The sequence below is a fragment of the Protopterus annectens genome, chromosome 5.part0 (genome assembly GCF_019279795.1).
Source record: "Protopterus annectens isolate FY-2018-M chromosome 5.part0, PAN1.0, whole genome shotgun sequence".
Taxonomy (NCBI): Eukaryota; Metazoa; Chordata; order Ceratodontiformes; family Protopteridae; genus Protopterus; species Protopterus annectens.
In genome coordinates this window covers 1,451,684,747-1,451,704,947 of record NC_056735.1, presented here as the reverse complement: position 1 = coordinate 1,451,704,947, position 20,201 = coordinate 1,451,684,747, and the positions used below count along the sequence as shown (strand labels likewise).

The following is a 20,201-nucleotide window of genomic DNA, read 5'->3' as shown; positions in this document are numbered from 1 at the left end:
TTGCTACCCCCCCCCCCAGGCTATCACATCAACTCTGCAAAGGGGAGTAAGATCTGGTTCTAAATGTTTGTTTATGCACAACAAGTCTGTGAAAACTTGCAGAGGTCCTTCAGACTAGAGATGATTTAAGGCATTCAAAGCATTTATAACTCCATCATCCCTTTGATATTTGTCCCACATACTTTGCATTTTCAACCTTTTTGCAACTGCTACCCACACCAAGTTTAAAGCATCTACTGTGCCAAACTAAAGGTTAGGTGGAAAAGAAGATGGGGAGACCTGTGTTCTGTGAGAACTGGTCTACCCACCACAGAACCTCCCTCTTCACAAATGTGAAAATATGGATGTGGAGTCCAAACTGATCTGAAGTACCATGATCCCCAGAATCTTGAGACATTTCCAGACAAGTACCTGGTTTTGATTGGAAAAACGTAGGACAACATTTGGAACATCTCTTCTTACAACTCTTCCCAGGGCAGAATCTAACCGATATCCCAGGAAAGCAATTCTATAAAGTGGGATGAGAAATGATTTCTGTAAGTTCATTTGAAAACCAAGACTGAATAGAAGGTTCTGAACATTTTTTTAAGGACCATTGACAACTAAGAGTTTGTAAATGTAAGACCGGCATCCAAATAAAGAAAACATGTGAATGCCTTGAATTCTGCAATAAGCAATTAATGGAGCCAGACACTTTGTAAATACCCTTGGGATAGCATATAGTCAAGAGGGTAAGAGAGAGACCTGATAATGAGAATCCGATACAGAAAAATCTTTTTAAAAGTCTAAATTGGTATGTTGTGGTAAGCTCCGTTTGTGTCTGGCTTTTCCATAAAACTAGTAGAAGAGCCAGTGCTAATGGAGTTTGAAGAGACATTTTTATCTTTGGAATCTAGAGTCTGAAGTGACAACATTTTGAACTTTGGTACCATTACACAAAGACTGAGAAAGGAGATGTCTAACACGGGCTTCCAATAAATAATCTTCCCAAATCTATCAAAAACGTTCCCGTTCGGAGGGAGTGGGATTGGAATTGGCAGTTTGTCTAGCAGAAGCAGTTTGGAAAGAGAAATCACTGTAAGATTTGCTTTAGGATTAGAAAACAAGTACTTGAGTCTGAGGTACCCTTATAGCCTATAGGTGGTTGACTCTCAGGTAAACTACAAGCTGTGAAAAAAAAATCTCTTAAGTAGATAAAACATGAGGAACTCTTGCTTATTGGGAAGAATTCAGCTGTAACAAATCATATCACATTTGCTGGGCAATGGGAATTTCATTCTGATCCCACCAAAAACTGTTTCATTTTAGATAGTTTCAGAAAATGAACGGAGTTGTAGAGGGAAATCTGAAGCAACACTTTCTTCATAATCTCCAAGTTGAGAAGAAAATCCTGAAGCACAACATTCACCCTCTAATTCCTGCTCTTCTTGCTAAATGCCATGATCAGGAAGTGAGGAAACACTTCTTTTTTTTTTTTTTCAGAGCAGAAGTGTGAGCAAAAACAAAAGCAAAAATTAACTCCCTAACAAATCTCCTCTGACTGTGAAAATAGAAATGGGAGAAGTCGCATTTTATTTTTCTTTTACTTTCTCATTCCTTTCCTATTCCTGGGAAATTCCCTGGATCAGGACTGACACAAACCAGGCACACTCTTTGCCCCAGCTATTAGGTAAAACACTAGCTCCTTCCTCCAAGACCAACAAGAGGAGTTCTTCATTGGCTGCAGAGAGAATCCCACAGTCGCAGAGGACATGTCTACCCCCCCCCCCCCCGGGTCATTTGTGGCTGTAGATGCTGCACCAGATAGACCAGGGGTAAAAAGATAACTGATCTGAGCACTCAAGACTGGGCACATTTGAGTCACCAGTCATTGGCTGAGGCACAACCGGAGCGGGCCCGGAACAGGCCTGGTACCTGAAGATTCCCAGATTACTTTTTGTCTTCTTGCAGGTAGTTGAATGAAAAATCATGGAGACTGGTAGCTTCTCCATAGGTTCAGTTAAGAGTGAAGGACTGAAGACTGGTAGTGGAGCCTGAAGGAGTTGGTAAAGGCTTGGGGACAAAAGCAGGTTCATGTAATAAAAAACACTGACAGTCTACACAAGCACAGAGTCCTGCCCCTGATAAAACGTATGCAACCTGTAATAAAAACACAAACAAAAGGAACTTTCTAAGCAGTTGTTCATACAAGCAGACAAAAAAAAAACTGATGGTCCAAAATTTAAAAACAAAAAGTTTCTTGGCAAAGTTCTACATATTTTTTTACAAAAAATGTAGTGAAAGGCTTTCTCCAAAGGTGAATTTCTGCTCAGCCTTGGAAGATCGCTACCCAATCGACAGTTCCACAGGGCTCACCAAAGAGAGCATTGAGGTTTTTGGCACCATGTCATTTTATAGGAACTCCTCCTAAGCTCTTGATAGTTGTAATGCATGGAGAGCACCCTTAATTTTTCCAAACTTAGCTGTTGGCAAGGGATTGGTACCAAAATAGCAGCTTAGGATACTTGCAACAGTGGTCTAATGTTAAATATCTGTTATTTCAGTATTTAGAGTTGTGGTCTCTGACTAATTTGAAATTTAACTATATACTGTTTAACTTTGTGGCTTTGACAATGATTGTAGATGAAATGAGGTTAGATAAAGTAGTAGCACACGTGTGTGTGTGTCTGTGTGCGTGTCTGTCTGTGTGTGCACATATCTGTATGCATGTTGCAGTACTTTGATGATGGGTGAGATTATTGTGGTTCATTTAAACCCAAGCACTGCTGAGAGGTGATCCACTACTGACTGCTGGACTGTAAATTCAAATATGAATACTTGCAGGACCACAAGAAATGGTGCTTAAGCCAGTTTGTCCTGTTTTTATTGTAGGTATGATGACTATGACTATGGAGAAGTGAATCAGTTACTTGAAAAAAATCTGAAGAAGTACATCAAAACTGTGACCTGTTATCCTGAAAGGACGACCAAACGCATGTATGATGGTTTCTGGCACCAGTTCACACACTCAGAGAAAGTGAGTATCCGATCATTTAGTAATGGGTGATGAGAGAGGGCCAGTGCCACATTTGTCTGTTAATAAATACAGTGACAGCCTGTGCTTCTTAAACCTATAAAGCAGTACACCTTTAATAAACAGTTTTGTTGCTTCATTTTGGTCAGCTTTTTAATGTATTAAGTGAAGCTGTTCACTAGCCACATTCAGGTTATCTTGATAATGCAGTACTTATAATGTTGCTGCTTTTTTATACCACATGGAAGCAGTGTTGTACTGACTGAAATTTCAAAATATATCATCATGCTGCTTGCAAGAAATGTCTGATTTTGTAATAATGTAAATTTCTAGTGTAAAGGCTATATGTGTTGTGCTAAATAATGGTGGTGTTTTTTTTTGGTATGATTTCTCATATCACAAGATTGTATTGCTTTGGGATTACAGATTTGACGCACTTCTGAAGTATGTCTGTTTAACCACATAACTAATTGAGTTAGTCTTTCAAGAATGTTTAATACTGGTCAATGAAGATGTGTACAGCCAAACTCCTATAAATGCAGCAATGAAATATATATATATATATATATATATATATATATATATATATATATATGTTCACTTCTGGAATAATCTAATTCATAAACATGCAAAAGAGTTTGTTTTACTTACTGACATGTAAAGCAACATTAATATATAATCTGTCCTTTTTTACATCTGTACATATAACACAGCTAGCTCTTTAGCAGGAGTCTTTTTGAAATAATCTGTTGCTACTGCATCAGACTTTACAGTAGTGAGAGATGAATTTTTCCCCCACTGCAGAGTCCATCCATGTTTGTCAGTTCAGAGCTGATTATGATAAATAGAAACTGTGGTAGAATTTGCACTGTGCAAAAAAAGTTACAACAGCACTGATAACTGCCTTCATTTTTTTCTTAATGCTTTTTGCCTCCATGCCTGGCCACCTTCAGCTTCCCCCTTGAGGCCTAGAGTACATTCACCCCCCCCCCCGCAGTAGATTGTGGGAGGAACCTCTCTTCCCTGCCCCCTGAGGACCTGACTTCACCCCCACGGACTAAGCCACCCTCATTTAAGGATAGACCCTAATTGTCCCCAGCATAACTACCACCCAGCAGATATAACTAAATGGTGTAAGTTCTCTCTGAGAATGTAGTCATGTCTACTTGCTGTAGATAAACATGTGTTATTTTTCAATGTTATGCTTTCCCTAGGAAATGTATAATCAAGTAACTAAGTTCTCCTAAATCTAAAGTCTGACCCTAAAACTCTAATCCTGATCCTGAAAGACTAACCATAGGGGATTTTTAAGGAAATAACGTGAAAAACAAGAGAAAATGATGCAAACCATGAAAAATTGTAGTTTTTTTCCTTGCATTTGCAAAGCTATTAGCTATTTATTTTACCAGTGGCACATCTTTTAAATGAGAGAGAGAGCAAATTGACCAGTGCATTCTGAATCAATACAAGGTTTCTTTTTTACATTTGCAAAGTTACTAGTGTTTTTTTTGTTTGTTTGTTTTTTTGTTTTTTTAGCAGATACTTTACATGGAGACAATGTCTTCATCTGTAAGCAATTAATCTGGAAAGATCTGAACAGCATGTCCTGTGTGAAATGTACAAAGTATAATATAATTAACTTTCAAAGGGAAAATGGAGGCAAGTCAGTAAAAATACATTTGTTTGAAATTGAGAGAACTGAATAATTATATAAGCTTCCCATCAACTTAAGTACTTTGTATTAAATGTAAATATACACTATTTAGGGTAGCCAGTTCACTTTTTCTTAAGGCTAAAAGTTAGTTTACTGAAGCAATGCAATTACTTTTTGCAACTGGAAAGGCACTAAAGATAAAACAAGGACAGATGACAGTCTATAAGTAGAAGTATAGACTGTGTAATGTACACTTCAGCATGGTTAACCTTTACTTTAGAACAGCTAATGCCTGTAAGTGCAGCCATTAGTTTGAGGTCACTGCTCCTATATGGAGGGGTAACTTCTTTTTCTGAAAATGTCAGTTTTATGCATTTGCTGTGAGTTAAAGTGGACTGGAGATTTAACATGCAATTTAGTGTTTTGTTTCTCAAGTGTTTTTTATTCAAGTGAAAAGTCTTGGAAAATGTGATATAGGTTTAAATAGAGATGAGACGAAGCTAGTACACACAAAATCTGCCTGACCACTGTTAGTGTGTGCGTGTAAGTTGCAAGCTATAAATACACATTAAGTAGGACTGCCACATATATGTGAAGTAATAGCTTTTGATCAGAATATCTGCTTTATTACTTGCATGGAATGTAAATGGCTTTATATGCATGGACAAAAAAACATAGTATTGAATTATATGGAAAGGTGTAGGGAGTGGATAGCAATGTTACTGGAGATGCATTTGACTAGAAATGAGCATGTGAATTACATAGGATTTCAAGATGGACATTCAGCAGAATAAAAGGGACAAGAAAAAGGGAGTAATAATACTGATTATGAGAGTAGCTCCAATAGTGACAGAAGAAGAAAATGATGGTGTTAGATTTCTGCCAGTAGGAAGGGGGATAATGCTACAAGTATTTATATTCTACCTAAAACTGCTGTTTTGGAGCTTAGAATGATTTTGGGAGAAATAATAAGCTTTCAGCAGGGGACTCAGAAGGAAAAACTGTAACAAAATAGTAGTGTATATTTCTATAATAGTATATGAAAATATTTATTATGGAAGATGAGAGTTTTTAGTAGCTGAAACTAACAGAGTTTACATTTATTTTCTAAAATAAAATAACTAAACTAGATAGAACTTGTTTCACAGGAGCATGCACAATTAACTGAAAATGTTAGAAACCATCCAATAATTATATCAGACCATGCACCAGTAAAAGCTAAGATATTAACTGAAAACTTTGGGACCCATTCAATAATTGTCAGACCATGCACCAGTAAAAGCTAAGATGGATATTAACTAAAAACTCTGGGACCCATCCAATAATTATATCAGACCATGCACCAGTAAAAGCTAAGATATTAACTGAAAACTTTGGGACCCATCCAATAATTGTCAGACCATGCACCAGTAAAAGCTAAGATATTAACTGAAAACTTTGGGACCCATCCAATAATTATATCAGACCATACACCAGTGAAAGCTAAGATATTAACTGAAAACGTTAGAAACCGTCCAATAATTATATCGGACCATGTACCAATGAAAGCTAAGATATTAACTGAAAATGCTGGAAACCATCCAATAATTATATCGGACCCTGCACCAGTGAAAGCTAAGATAAAGATGGATGGTAATGATAGAAAACTGTAACACTATTGAGCAACTATTTTTTAATAACAGCTCTAGAGTGTAAAAACTTTTAGAACAAAGACTTAAGCAACAGAAAGCAGAAGGGGTTGTAGCCAGTCTTAGGGGTTGTAGCCAGTCTTAGGGAGCCTATAACAAGGAAAATAACTAGAGATCCTGTACAGGTAGTAGAGATTTTTGGAAGTAAAAAAAAAAGAGGAATGGGAAACCAAGAGGAGGCATAAATGGAAATATTTATGAAAGACATAATTATTGTAAAGTCAGAGAAAGAGGAGTCTCAACAGTTAATGGCTAAGATGGGGAGAGATGAGATAAACATGACTATATATTATCAATCACCATGGAAAGTCTTCAAACAGATAGTATTCCCGTGAAAATTTGGAAGTTAGGAGGGAAGAAAGTAATAAAGATCTGAAAGGTACTGGCTAAAAATGTTTTAAAAGCATGGGTGGGAAGTACCTGAAAATAAAACTGTAGTTGCTGTGGTACCCAGAGGGTATAGACCCTTCAGATTTGATTTTGTATAGGCCCATTTAATTGTTAAACCATTATTATAAAGTGTTTTCCATTCTTTTAGTCACTAGTATTAAAGCTGTGAGACCTGGAGCACTGTATTTTTGTGGAATGGAGGCAAACGGTTAACACTGATAGAGCCATGTAAGAGTTCCCAAAGGGGAAGCAGTGTAACAGGACAACTACTGCTGTTGGTGGGTCTTGGTACAGAGAAGGCATTCAAAGATGAGATTTTGAGTAGTGCAGCAATTGCATTCCCTAGGGTTAATAAGGAGGAGGATACATATGAAGGGTCAGGGACAATAATTAAGGTAAGTTTGGTTTATCTCTCACAAGCTGCGTTTGAACAGAGGAATCAGGCAGGGATGTATTCTTTTTCAATTGTTGTTTGCATTACATTTAGAGCTGTTGGCAAAGAAAATAAGTGATTCACAAGTTCAAGGATATATCAGGTACAGTATTCAAGAAAAGTTAGCTTTATTCACAGGTGTATTATTTTGTATTGATAAAATCCTAAAATGGACATATCAGTGCTGTGGAACATTTTGAGACAGTTTCACATCTTTTCAGGATATAAAATAAATGAAGATCAGGCAATAGGTTGTAATGGTAAACTGTGTACCTCTACATGAATTGATTCAGCAGTACCAATATGTATGAGGACATAAGATGACATGCTTAGCTATCTTCTGTCATGGCAGCTAAAGATAAATGTGAAAAGACTAAACTGAAAAGTATGTACTTATGATAGATCAATGTTGTCTGATTTTCATCCAGTTCAGCTATGGGTTGTTGGATCCAACCTCAGCACTGATTCTGAAGCTATTCAGTTCCAGAGTTATGACTCCTTCCCTACCCATAATTCCCTGAACTCTACCTCAGACCGTGTTTGACCCCCAAAAAGATACAATATCCTTATCTAAAGTAATATATGTGTTTATTAATCATTCAACCCCTGTTCAAGACTGAATCCAAAGATAGGAACAAATGACAGGGTTATGAACAAAACAGCAAGGACTGCACTGCTCACAGAGTATGCCGGAGACAACTCTGTCACCAGTTTGGTAGAGGGCAGGTAGGAGGGAAGTTGAACTGGACAAAAATCAGACAACATGGATCTTTTGTTATGGTAAGTGCATAACTTTTGTATCTAGTGTTTTTTTCATCCAGTTCAACTATGAGACGGATTCCTAAGCTGGAAGGTCCAGATGGTATCAAGAAAGAATGTTCCTGAGGATGGTGGAACAAAAAGAGGAATGTAATCTTGATTGATCATCCGGCTTATAATGAGATACAAAGGTATGACCTGTGCAAATATCAGGAGGTAGTCTGTTGGCAAAGGCTGTTGATATAGCCACTGCCCTTGTGGAATGAGCATTAGGTTTAGATTGTAAAGACTGTCCCTTTTTTTATAAACAGAGGAGATGCATTCGGATAACCGTAATCTAAGCCACTTTTTGCCCAAATTAGTTTTTGAGAACACCTTAAACAGTTGATCTGATTCCTGAATGATTTGGTCCTATGAAGATAGAATCTAAGCTGGTTATGAACCTCCTTCATATGTAGGATGTACTCACCTTTGTTCAAGAACCTTGGAAAAAAGAGAGGTAGGTTTATTGACTGATTTAAATTTGTCTTGGATAATGCCACTGTGGGAAAGAAAGATGCATTAGTTCTTGAAACTGTTATCTTTGTGAAAGACCAGATATGGAGACTTGCAGGAAAGTGCTTGTATCTCTGAGATCTGCTTGGCTGAAGTGACTGCTACCAGAAAGTTTTCCAAGAGACAAATTTCAAATCAACTGATGCTGATGCTGGTTCAAAAGTGGTTGAGTCAATACCTGTAATGTAATGGTAACATCCAGTGGCACTACAGGCAGCCGTAAAAAAAAGGCTTCTTTCAAGCAGGCCTTAGTGACTCGAATGGAAGTTACATAATTGTCGTTCTGACTTATGTGAAAGTTTGAGATAGCTGACATTTGCACTTTGATAGTAGAATAACTGGAGCCATTGTGGAAACGTCCCATTCAAGAATGGAAGGAATAGGGGCAGAGATGGGATCTAAACCCATTGACATAGCCTAGATAGAAAACCTCTTCCATTTGCTATGGTAGATTTTCATAGTGAACTGTTTTTGAGAGGTTGATAATATCCGAATGACCAAAAAGGTGTTGAGCCTGACATCTCTAACTAAGCGTAGAAGTGGTCATCTACCTGGCTTTCTGATCTGGAGGAGGCAGTCCAGATGAGTGTGTTAGGAGGCATCTGAATAATGGTTCAGCATCCATGGAGGATATACTAGTAAAGGCCACAGGAAGAGAAACCACATTTGTTGAGGCTAGAAAAGAGAAATGAGGATTACTTTAGCTTTGCACATTCTTGCTTTCTGTATGAACTTGTTCATCAAAGCCAATGGAGGAAAAGGCATAGAGGAGACCTGGGAGCCAGTTGTGGACTAGAGCATCCCTCGGTGAGTGCCCCTGTGGAGGCATCAAGGCAAAGTAACTGCTGCACATGTTTAAGTAGGATGTGAACAGGTTGCAGCAAAGTAAAATCAAAGTTGTCATTGTTGGATTGAAGACCCACTAGTAAGGCGTTAAGACAGTTTTGCTCAATGTTGTTATCCAGTACACTGGACAACCCCAGGATGTGCATTGCTACTAGAAAGCAATGAGATGACATGACCCTTTGCCAGACTTATGGCTTCTCAACATAAGAGGGTAGGAGCGTGTTCCTCCCTGTTTGTTGATGTACCAAACCACCGACATGTTGTCTGTGTGTACAGATATTTTTATTTATTTTATTTAACATTTGTTTACTGGGAAAGTCCGACTTGGAACGAAGCCAATTTTCAATGGAAGTCTGGGGAGAAATACTCCAGATCACTCCCCCTGGGAGGACATCCTGAAAAGCCCACAACAGCAGGAATTCCTTCATCTCCAGGGTATTGATGTGAAGTTGACCAGTGCATGTGACAAGTACCTTGGACTGTCTTCCCTTCATAAAGCCCCCCACCCCACCCTAGAAGGGATGCATCAGTTATCACTACAGCTACCGGGTGTCCATAAGGAATGGGACATCCTTCTGTCACTGAAGGAGATATCCAGCAGGATATGTGTTTGCAAATTTGAGTGACTCAGATGTTAGCTTGAAGTGGATGATATATTTGGGACCACTGCACTGCTAGAGTCCATTGAAGCAGTCTCTTGTAAAATCTGACTAATGGAACTATGAGGATTGTGGAAGCCGTTAGATCCAATAGGCAAAGAATTAGTGTCACCAGTGGGGAAGGGTGATGGAGAACCTGAGTGGATGTACGGCACAGGTAGAGCACCCTGGAGTCTGGAAGTCTGTCAATTTATAAACTTGTATCCAGGTGGCATCTGATAAATTGTCTACTAAGTAGGGGTTAGATTACTTTTGGTTAGATTGACCATGATCCCTAGGCCTTGCATCAGATGGAGCAAAAGGTCCTGATGATTTTAATAACAAGATCTGAAGTAGTTTACTTCATTTGGTCTTCAGCCTGTGGGATACTGAATCCGTATTGGATCTGAGCCAGCAATTCCACTAGTATCTGCTATGAGCTCTAAGCTCCTCCCCTTACCCATAATACACCTCCACTGCCTTCCAACCCCTGATCTCATTTGCCACGGCTTGCTGAAGCATCGTGATCTCCTGAGCTCTGAGTAGTGAGTGGGTTTTCTGCTTTTAAGCAGCTTTTTTCTCAAAACTTTTTTGAGTATAAGTGTTTAATGTAGGTTCCCTCTCCTCCTCCCCTCGCTGGTGCGTCATGTGATGAAACCTTTATTGTAGTTTAGAGTTAGTGTGTATTGCTTCCCCTCACCCCTCAGTGTTCTGTGTGACTTGAGTGTGTGGTGAGTGGTCTGAGTGAGAAAACAGGTAATTTTTTCTCTCCTTTTTCTTTCCCTAGTGTGAGTGGCTTGGATAGAGACATGGCTGATAAAGCCTGTTTTCAAAAGGTGCACCGAGTGTGGCCAGAAATTGTCTCCTGCAGATGGCCGCACACTTTGTGTGATGTACTTGGGCGTTGCCCATCTGAATTTGGATTGCTGTATTTCCACGGGTTTTAACCCGTGCTATCAAGGACAGGAAGGCTAAGTTGGCCCTGAAAGGCCTTCTTCCGACTTCTGAGTCGGTTGCCTCGGCTTCAGTCACAGCGGTTGCTGTGGCCACCTCTCCTTCCTCTCTTGCCCTTGCTTCTCCTCCCTCCCAGGCTGGGACTCAACCTCCCATTTCTAAGCTTGTGGAAGTGAAGAGGAAAAGGGTCAGAGAGAAGGAGAGAGGGCCAAAATCTCATAAGCCAGAGAAACGTAAGTGGTCTCTGGACCTTACTTCTTCCTCCAAAAGTCAGCCTAGGATCCGTGACTCCCCTCGGCTCCCATCTCAGAGATTTTCCCCGGAGCCGGAGGAAACACGTTCTCCATCTAGGGCCTCTGGTCTGTGGCCTCATGGAGATACACGCGTAGCTTGTCAGAAGTTGACATGGATAAAATTATGAGGTTTATTCGTAATCAGATCCAGATGGGGGTCTTGCCAGCCCCCCTCCCTCTGGAGTGGGGAGCTCGCTTCTTTTTTTCACACTGATTTCTCCTTCTCAGATCCATCCACCGAGTTCAGAGTAATCGGATCCGAGGATGGTCTTAGTCAGGGGGTCGGCACCGACGGTAACTGCTTCCTTGGCACCAACAGCTGCCTGGAGCATGTCTGATCTGACCAGCTTGGATCTGAGCGGCTCTCGGAGCCAGAGCTTAGGTGTCAGATCCGAGGGAGCAGAACTTTTTTCATTGGCTCTGGCGTTATCGAGCCAAGTTCCTTCCTCGGAGCTCCGTCCACTTCGGGCCTGGCTCCGATTTTCACATCTGATCCGGGGAGACCAGCTTCCTTACTGGTTTCTCAGGAGGTTCGTTCTCCCTCGGCATTCATGGTAGAAAGGGTTCCGCTGGATCGAGACCCTTGCCTATCTCCTCATATTCCGCCTCGACCCCCTTGGCTCTATCTACGAATCCCATCATTTTAGTAGAGGGACAGTCCATGCTCGAGGAGCCCCAGACTGTTCCCCCTGAGGAACAAGTGGCTTGCAAGTTCCACCCGGAGAGCCCCACCCGAGACATGCCTCGCAAGCATACGTGTAAGAGGAGCCACTTGGTTGGACTCCCCTGAGTCCCTCACTGAGGGCACTGATTTGAATGATGGGGAAGGTTCTCCCAGATCACCTCCTGAGGATATCTCCTTTGGGGACATCATCGAAACCCTACACCAATGGGGAGGTTGGTCCACCCCCAAACCTTTTTCTGATGAGTCAGTGTTCCTGGAGGCTTTTGGCACGGGCCCATCTACTTCCTGGGTGTCTCCTCCTGCAGATCCCCTGGTTGACCTGGTCACCTCATGGACCTTGAAGGAGCCGGACACTGTGGAACCAATCCCTAATTGTCCTGATAAGATCTTGAGTCCACCATCAGATAAACCAGTGTGGAACAAGGGCTCCCTCTTAGACGCTGTGGTGGTAGCAGCAGCCACAAAAAAGGAACTAGCCGAAGAGAGTTCCTCGGCTTATCCCCCTGACTGAGAGTTGCGGATGATCAGCCGCTTAGGGAAGCGGGTTTATGTGTCAGCAACCTTTTCCATTAGGGTGCCGAACTCCCTGGCCCATGTCACAAGACTCCAGCGCAACCTGGTCAAGGAGCGAGCTGGCTTAGTCTCCCCCCAAGTCCATGTCTTAGGAGGACAGGGACTCATTCTCCATGAGGATGGCCACTTTGAAAGCAGTCTGCAACATGTCCATGCAACTCCTCTCACATGCTACTGAAGGAGTGACTAGGGCGGCTGAATCCGGCGTGTCCATGAGGTGCAACGCCTGGTTCAGACTGTCAGTTTTCAGAACCTTTCAAGGCGTCTTTTGCCAACGCCTCTTATGACTGCTCTGCTGTTTTTGGTAAGACTGTCAAAGAGACTTTAGTCCAGAGTGAGAAAGATGGGAAGACACTGTCTGCCATCTGAATCTGCTTCTCGAACCCTCAAAGATCCTTTTCATGGAATCAGATACGGCAAAAGAAGATGTGGTTCCAGACGTCACAGTATTCCCGGGACACTCGGGGCTCTTCTTCCCCCAGAGGCATAGACGCCAGCCCAGAGGCAGAGGGGGTCCAAGGAATCTTGGGTCTTGAGAACCTTTTTTGGACAGGCCCGGACAGCAACCCTGAGGGATTCCTGACTGCTCGACTCTGGAGGCAGTTGGGGGATGATTGTGCACCTGGCAGCATGGGAGTCCATAACATCAGACCGCTTGGTGCTTCAGATCATGTCCAGAGGAAGTGATGGAGGTAGTAGCGGCTCACCTGAGGCTTTAGGAGATTCAGGTCTACCCGTACCTGGATGATTGGCTCCTCACTGCTCCCACCAGGCGTCTTTCTCAAACCAGGGATTATTTCTTAAAGCTTGCTCTGTATTTGGGGATCGCAATCAATGCATCCAAATCGCTTCTAAATCCTGTCCAGGTGATAGACTATACATTGGGGCAAGGATAGACACCTTACAGTGCAAAATCTTCCTGACCATGGAGAGAGTACAAAACCTGAGGATGCATGTCTCTGATCTACTGTTCTCTTTCATTGGCAGAATCAGTGTTGAGGGCCTTAGGTTCAATGGCAGTGACGGTAATGCTTCTTCCGTGCACCTGGTTACATAAGAGAATTCTACAGTGGACACTAGCTGTACAGTGGTCCCTGTTGGAACTTCCATTATTATATCCAGTACACCTCAGTCGAGTCTGTCGGTCATCCCTTCTGAGGTGGATGTGCTCTCCGGAGATCTTGGAGGGCCGACCCTTTGTTTCAGCCCCTGTCCAAGCCACAGTGACCACGGATGCCTCCCAACTCAGGTGGGGGGGTATTGTTCGGGCAGGACAGTCCAAGGCCTGTGGTCCCCTGTTGAGACCAGCTTGCATGTAAATGTTCTAGAGATGAGGGCGGTCCTTTTGGTGTTGCAGGCCCTTCATGCCTTTCTTCCTCTGGGAACCATTGCAATTCAATCAGGCAACATGTCAGTGGTCTGGTACATCAACAAACTGGGAGGGACCAGATCTTACCCCCTTTGTCACAAGGCCATGAGAGTGTGGGAATGGGCGATCTCCACTGGTCGCTTTCTCATACCAACGCATATTCCGGGATTTAGTAGCTGAGCAAATCTTCCTGGAGTGGGGATCAGCCTTGCTGCAATCTCTTTGCATCTCCTTCCAACATGAAGTACAGTGAGTTTATTGCTCTGAACCCCTGCTGGGGGAGTCCCCCAGAGATGCTCTAGTCCGTACTTGGTCTCCTGGTCTTCTGTATGCTTACCCTCCAGTACCTCTTATTCCGAGGTTTCTACAGAAAGCTCGTTGACTGGGGAGCAAAGTGGTCTTCATTTCCCCGTTTTGGCCTCGCCAGGTATGGTTTCCTTTCCTTTGGTCTAATCTTCTGGCTCCACCTTGGATCTTGGATCCCATTCTTGATCTGATTTCACACCCATCGGGGGTTCCTCATCAGAACCTGGACAGTTTGAAGATCATGGCTTGTCTGCTCCAGTTCCCATGATCGCTAGGACTTCTGGATTATCCTCCTCAGTTAGGTCTGTTCTGGTGAATGTGCTTAAGTCTTCAACCAGGAAGGTTTACCGCAGCAAATGGAATTGTTTTTCTTTTTGGGCTTCTCAGAGGAGTTTAGACCCCTTCACGGCTCCTATTTCTGCCATTCTTGATTTCCTAGCCAATATTTTTCAACAGGGAGCTAGTTCTTCTACTATCAAAGTTCAGTTGGCTGCCATCTCTCATTTTCATGTGGGTGAGAATTCTGCCTCCCTGGCCTCCTCCAGTCTGTGTAAAGCCTTTATCAAAGGGACCTTTCTTTTATGCCCCCTCAGTCAAGGATCCTGTTCCCTCATGGGACCTTACTATGTTTTTTACTTTGGTCGCTCTGCCTTTTGAACGTGCTGTAACCATAGATCTTAAATTCTTATTTTGGAAAACAGCATTCCTGGTGGCTATCACTTCTGCTAAAAGGGTTTCAGAACTGCAAGCTTTGTCCATCAAAGTTTCATATATGATTTTCCATAAACATAGGGTTTCCCTTCGGACCAATCCGTACTTTTTTTTTAAGGTGGAATCACAAGTTAACATCAGTCAGACCATTAATTTACCTGTCTTCTTCCCTAACTTTGCTAACAAAATGCAATACAAACTCCACTCGTTGGATGTTCATAGACAGTTATGATTTTATTTGCACAGGACCAAAAACGTCCATAAATCTGATCAATTGTGTCCTTCCCTAAACCCTTTTTGGGTAAACCTACCTCCAAGGTCACTATTACTAGGTGGATTTCCTCGTGCATCTTTCAGGTCTATAAGGATAAAGTTATGTCTCCTCCGGGTCAGGTGAAAGCTCATTCCACTAGGTCCATGGCTACTTCTGCTGCCTTTTGGTCTAGAGTCTCATTGGATGCATTTGTTTTGCAGCTACTTGGTCCTCATCTCATACCTTTATTTCTCACTACAAATTGGATTTGACTTCTAGAAGGAGAGCATCCTTTGGTTCCATGGTGCTCCGGAATATCCTTCCATGAGTGCCACCCAGGAGTTCAGTAGCTGGGGACTCTGTCCCACAGCTTGAAGACCAAATGAAGTAAACTACTTCAGATAAAGAAGTTATGTACTCACCATAACATTCCATCTGAGTAGTTCTACTTCATTTGTCTTCAACCATCCCTCCCTCCTTCCCCTTGACCTTGTCCTATGAACAGCCTGTGGGCTGCAGTTGTAGGTCATAAAGTATTTTTCAGGCCCGGTTATCAGTATAAGGGTCAGCAAACTCCATCTGGGGGTTGGAAGGTAGTGGAGGTATATTATGGGTAAGGGGAGGAGCTTGGAGCAGATGCTAGTGGAATTGCCGGCTCAGATCCAATACGAATCTGGTATCCCACAGGTTGGAAGACAAATGAAGTAGAAGTACTCAGATGGAACATTGTGGCGAGTACATAACTTTTTTTTTATTAGCGGTAGCAGTCAGGAGCCAGTCATCAAAGTATGAGATAATATGGATCCCTACCAGGCGAAGACATGCTGCCACCACTGCCATTATCTTGGTGAACACCCTGGGACTGTGGTGTATCTTTAGATGATAGTCAGCATCCTTGAGATCTACAGAGTACATCCAATCTTCTTTCCTCAGCAGAGGCAAAACTGATTGAAGTGTAACCATCTGGAATGTTGTCTTTTAGACATACTGATGTAAATGACACAGATCCTAGATGGGTCTGAGGTCCCGTTTTCTTTTTTATTAAAAAGATCCTTGAGTAGACTCTGGAGTCTAACTGGTCTTCAGGGACTGGTTGGATGACTTTTTTTTTCTAGCAGCTTGAAAATTTCTGATGCTGCGAGTTCCCATTGGCTGGGTATAACATTGGGAACTTTCTTCTTGATAGGTGGAAGGGAGAATGGTATGGAGTAGACTCTGGAAATTGTGTTTAGCATCCACGAATCTGTAGTTATGCTTTGCCAGGTTGTTGACTCCTGGTCAGTGTGTCTTTCACTTTAGGTCAAAATAAGGTGGACCCCTCAAAAGGACTATTAACAAAGGAAGTCTAAAAGCTTTCTGCAAAGTCACACAGACACATCCAAGCATGCTAATGGATGGTAATGCTGTTTCCTGCTGCTCTGGATGCGCCATTAGCTGCGTTAAAAAGCAGTTGCATGGCGACATTGGAAGTAAACTTGTGGGAAGAAAGCTGGGAGTCCACCATCTTCTGAACATCAAAATAAAAGTGGGCCTTTGTTACTCCTGTGGTGGTTGTGTGTGTGTGTTCTGTAATCTTCTGAACATCCACAGGCAAAATACCTGAGATTGAGACTTAGAAATTTCCTCGGTCAGGTCTCTCTGAAATCTGGTAACATTGTCTAAATAATTCAGTACTTTAAGTGCTAAAGCTGCTGAAGTGTATGTCTGTTTCCAAACTGATCCATAGCCCTAGTTCACTGTTTATGGGAGTAGACCGAGGAACTTTTCTCCATTAGTTCCTTCTTTGTGACTACTGCTACCACTATCGCATCCACTGGTGGACATTTGCTCTAGTGTTTCTGGTCTTTGGGTGCTCACAGAATCCTATCAGGTTTCTTGGCAATGGGTTCCACCATATCAGGGTCCTTCCATGCCCATTGAGCCATCATATCAATGAGCAGGTTAACGGGGGGGGTACCACACAGGACTGTGATGAGCCTGAATCAAAGGCTTCAGGAACACAGACTTGTCTGGAGAAGGGTTATTGGTAGGCCATCCCCCTCTTTCATCAGTTCAAGGATCTCACCAAAGGTGATGTCTTCTGAGGGGGATCTGGGAGAGCCTTCACCTTCATCCATGTCTGTATCTTCTGTGAAAGACCCTGGAGAAGAGTCTTAAGTGCTTCCACTTGCTTGTATGTTTCCTTTGAACAGTTTTGGAGGGGATTTGGACAGTTCTGAATAAGACTGGGAGCTAATGTAGCATGTAGCTGATTGTCCCTATCCCTGTCGGACAAGGGGATGGAAGTAGAAGCTGATTCTTGCTGGGGTTCAAATGGGACTGAACTGAATGGATGTGCCTTTTCTCTCTGCATCGAAAGGACCCACTCAAAAACTTTGAAGGCTGAAGATGCCATTAGCTCCGCTGGAGCCCTTTACTTAGGGGTCTCGACCTCAAGCCCCATCTCATCACTGAGCTAACGAGAGCTGAGGCACAGAGGATGAGATACCTCAGACAACTTTGTTGTTGATGAAGGCCCTGGAGCCACAACACCAAGCTTCAACTCATGGTCTCTTCCAGATCCAAACATATCGGAGCTGAAAGAGGAATGGAACCTGATGGAATCAGTCACCTGTACTGTTTGCTCTGGAAAAGGCTGTCCATGACAGATCAGATCCCCTATAGCTGGGTCCAAGGAGCAGACTGTAACCAGATATGGAAGAGGAGGAGGAGTGGTAGTTGGATCAATACTCAGTACCGGAAGACAGTACTGGGAGAACCCTGAGACGAATCTGCTTTCTAAGGAACTTCCTCATCATCCTATTGACATCTTGTTCAGTCAGGGTTCTAGATGACAGAGTCGATAACACCAAAGTTTATCTCGAGTACCTTTGTTCTTGGGGATCGGCAAGTGTAGACTGGGATTTGCCTGATCTGGGAGAACCAGGACCAAGGAGATGATAGATGGGTCCAAGGACCTGCCAGCTACGAATGTTAGGGTACATTGGGATCCAAACCAGTATGCAAAACAAGTCCAGAAAGTTTTTAAGGGTTTTGCATGGAAGTGTTTACATAGGTATTTTTGTATCCCAGGTAGACTTCAGATTATTTTTTTCAGGTACCTGTCAAATGCTGGAGATGTGCTGGGGAAAAGAGGAGTAATTGGGAACATGTCTTAGGGAATGTAACAAGTTGGCAGATTTTAAAAAATTTTGACAGATTACTCTGACAGAAATCTTGTGGAAACAAATAGTTGAAACTGAGAAAATGGTTTTGGGATATAGGATATTAATTGAATTGCCTAGATAAAGTAAGACCTTGCTAAGTTTAATGTTACTGGCTACCAAAAAAGAATTCTAGAAAATGGAAATCAAAATCTGTCCACAAAGTAAAGAAAGATGTAGATATTGTAAAGGAAATTAATGATTTGGGTTGGGAGCTTTAGAAAAGAGGAGGAAATGTAGTAGAAATAAGTGATAATTTGTTGGAACATACAGAATAATCAGGTGGAGGAGGAGGAGGAGTAAGGTTTAATCAAAGGCAGGAATTGTCTACATATGTAATGGTGAAGGTAATGAAAAATGTTAAAAAGAAAATGTGTATACTGCATGATAGCAACAGTGAAAACTGTTACAATGTTTGTTTTTTTCTTTTAATGTATGTAATCCAATGGTACAGATTAAAATGTGATGATTTAATAAAGATGCTTAAAAAATGCATTTGCTGATCTATAAATTAATCTTGCCAAGTGTTGGTTTAAGGCCAGGGTATTAAGCGCATGGAATGTGTTAAATATAGTTACAAATTTACACACTCTTCATTATTGAAGGTGTATTAAGAATTTCACTAACTGTTCAAGCGCTGTCATTAGATTAAGAAATGGGAAGCACTTAACACAGCAGGACTTTGAGCAAACTCAGAAATTATGATTTTGAGGAAGGTTTAAGTGTCTGCTATAGCATACTTGTAAAGCATGCTTTTTTCTATCTTTGCTTTAGCGGTCTGCTTTGTTTAAAAGATTTTATCGCCTAATATTTGGAATAATTATGTTTGTATTTGAGGGCACTAGATCATCCTCTGCTCTTGTACACTGATTTAGCTACATATATGCAGTTCCTTGTACTTAATTTTACTTTATCATTTTATGCAGGTCCATGTGAATGTGCTTTTAATGGAAGCCAGAATGCAGGCTGAACTTCTGTATGCCCTTCGTGCCATAACTCATTTTATAACCTGAAGAACAGCACATAGAAACTCCACAAGTGTTATTGCTGAATTTATGAATGAAGCTCACAGTTAAGCAATCTCTGAAGACTGCATTGAAACTACCTGCCTGAATTGTTGTGGCAGTTATGTGCAATTTTCTTTCCTTCCTCTCCTTAAAACAGCAATATGTAACACTTGAAACGAGCAAGTACTACTTGACTGAGTAGCTTGTTAATGCTTTTGCACTTCTATCAGTAGTCCAAGTCCTATGTGATCAGTTTCTGCTAGCTGAAGGACTGTAGTGAGAGGGGGAAAGACAGGTTCATTCCTGGTTACGTGCCTGTATGTGTGCAACAATAAGCGTGTTGACTTGCTAAGCTGCTTCAGAAATTGTGGAGTGCTTTTCCTCAAATATTGATACAACAGATGAGTTTTGTAATCACTAACCTGTCTTTGTGTTGTGGTGCTGTTCTTTTACAGCACATACAGTACCCTAAATTCATAGGTTTGAGGAAGAGCAAGATGAAACTGGAGGCAGGGGAAGCTTCTTTTCTCTTAACCATAAAAAAGCTAGGCTCATTACCATATGTACAGCATATATTTGTGCTGCATTTGTCGTAGAGCACTGTGTGCTTGCATGTCTTGTTTGAGTAAGATCTGCCTTGATTTCTACTGATGTATTACTGTGATTTGTTTCTGCTAGTGGAACTCCCTCTGTAACTGAGCCTTTTGTAAAAACAAGAATCCGCTTTAGACACATGCATTTCCAAAATATTCTCATTTTGCTGATCAATTTTTTTTTTTTTTAAGTTGGATTTTTAGTGTAGCTTTTTTGAAAATATTTTGTTTTCTTTGCACGAGTTGCTTTTCACTACTACAGTTTTCATTGTTAGAGG

The 20,201-nt window shown here is 41.8% G+C and overlaps 1 protein-coding gene across 1 annotated transcript in view; it reads left to right on the top strand.

The window, feature by feature from the left end:
- SESN3 (sestrin 3) overlaps positions 1-19,694 on the top strand; it is a 771,776-nt gene extending 752,082 nt beyond the window's left edge. Inside the window, exons 9-10 of the mRNA XM_044071268.1 lie at positions 2,872-3,016; positions 19,250-19,694. Coding sequence (XP_043927203.1) covers positions 2,872-3,016; positions 19,250-19,336 — 232 coding nt within the window. The 3' untranslated portion in view covers positions 19,337-19,694. The remainder of the gene's footprint in view (positions 1-2,871; positions 3,017-19,249) is intronic.
- Positions 19,695-20,201: the final 507 nt, after the last annotated feature.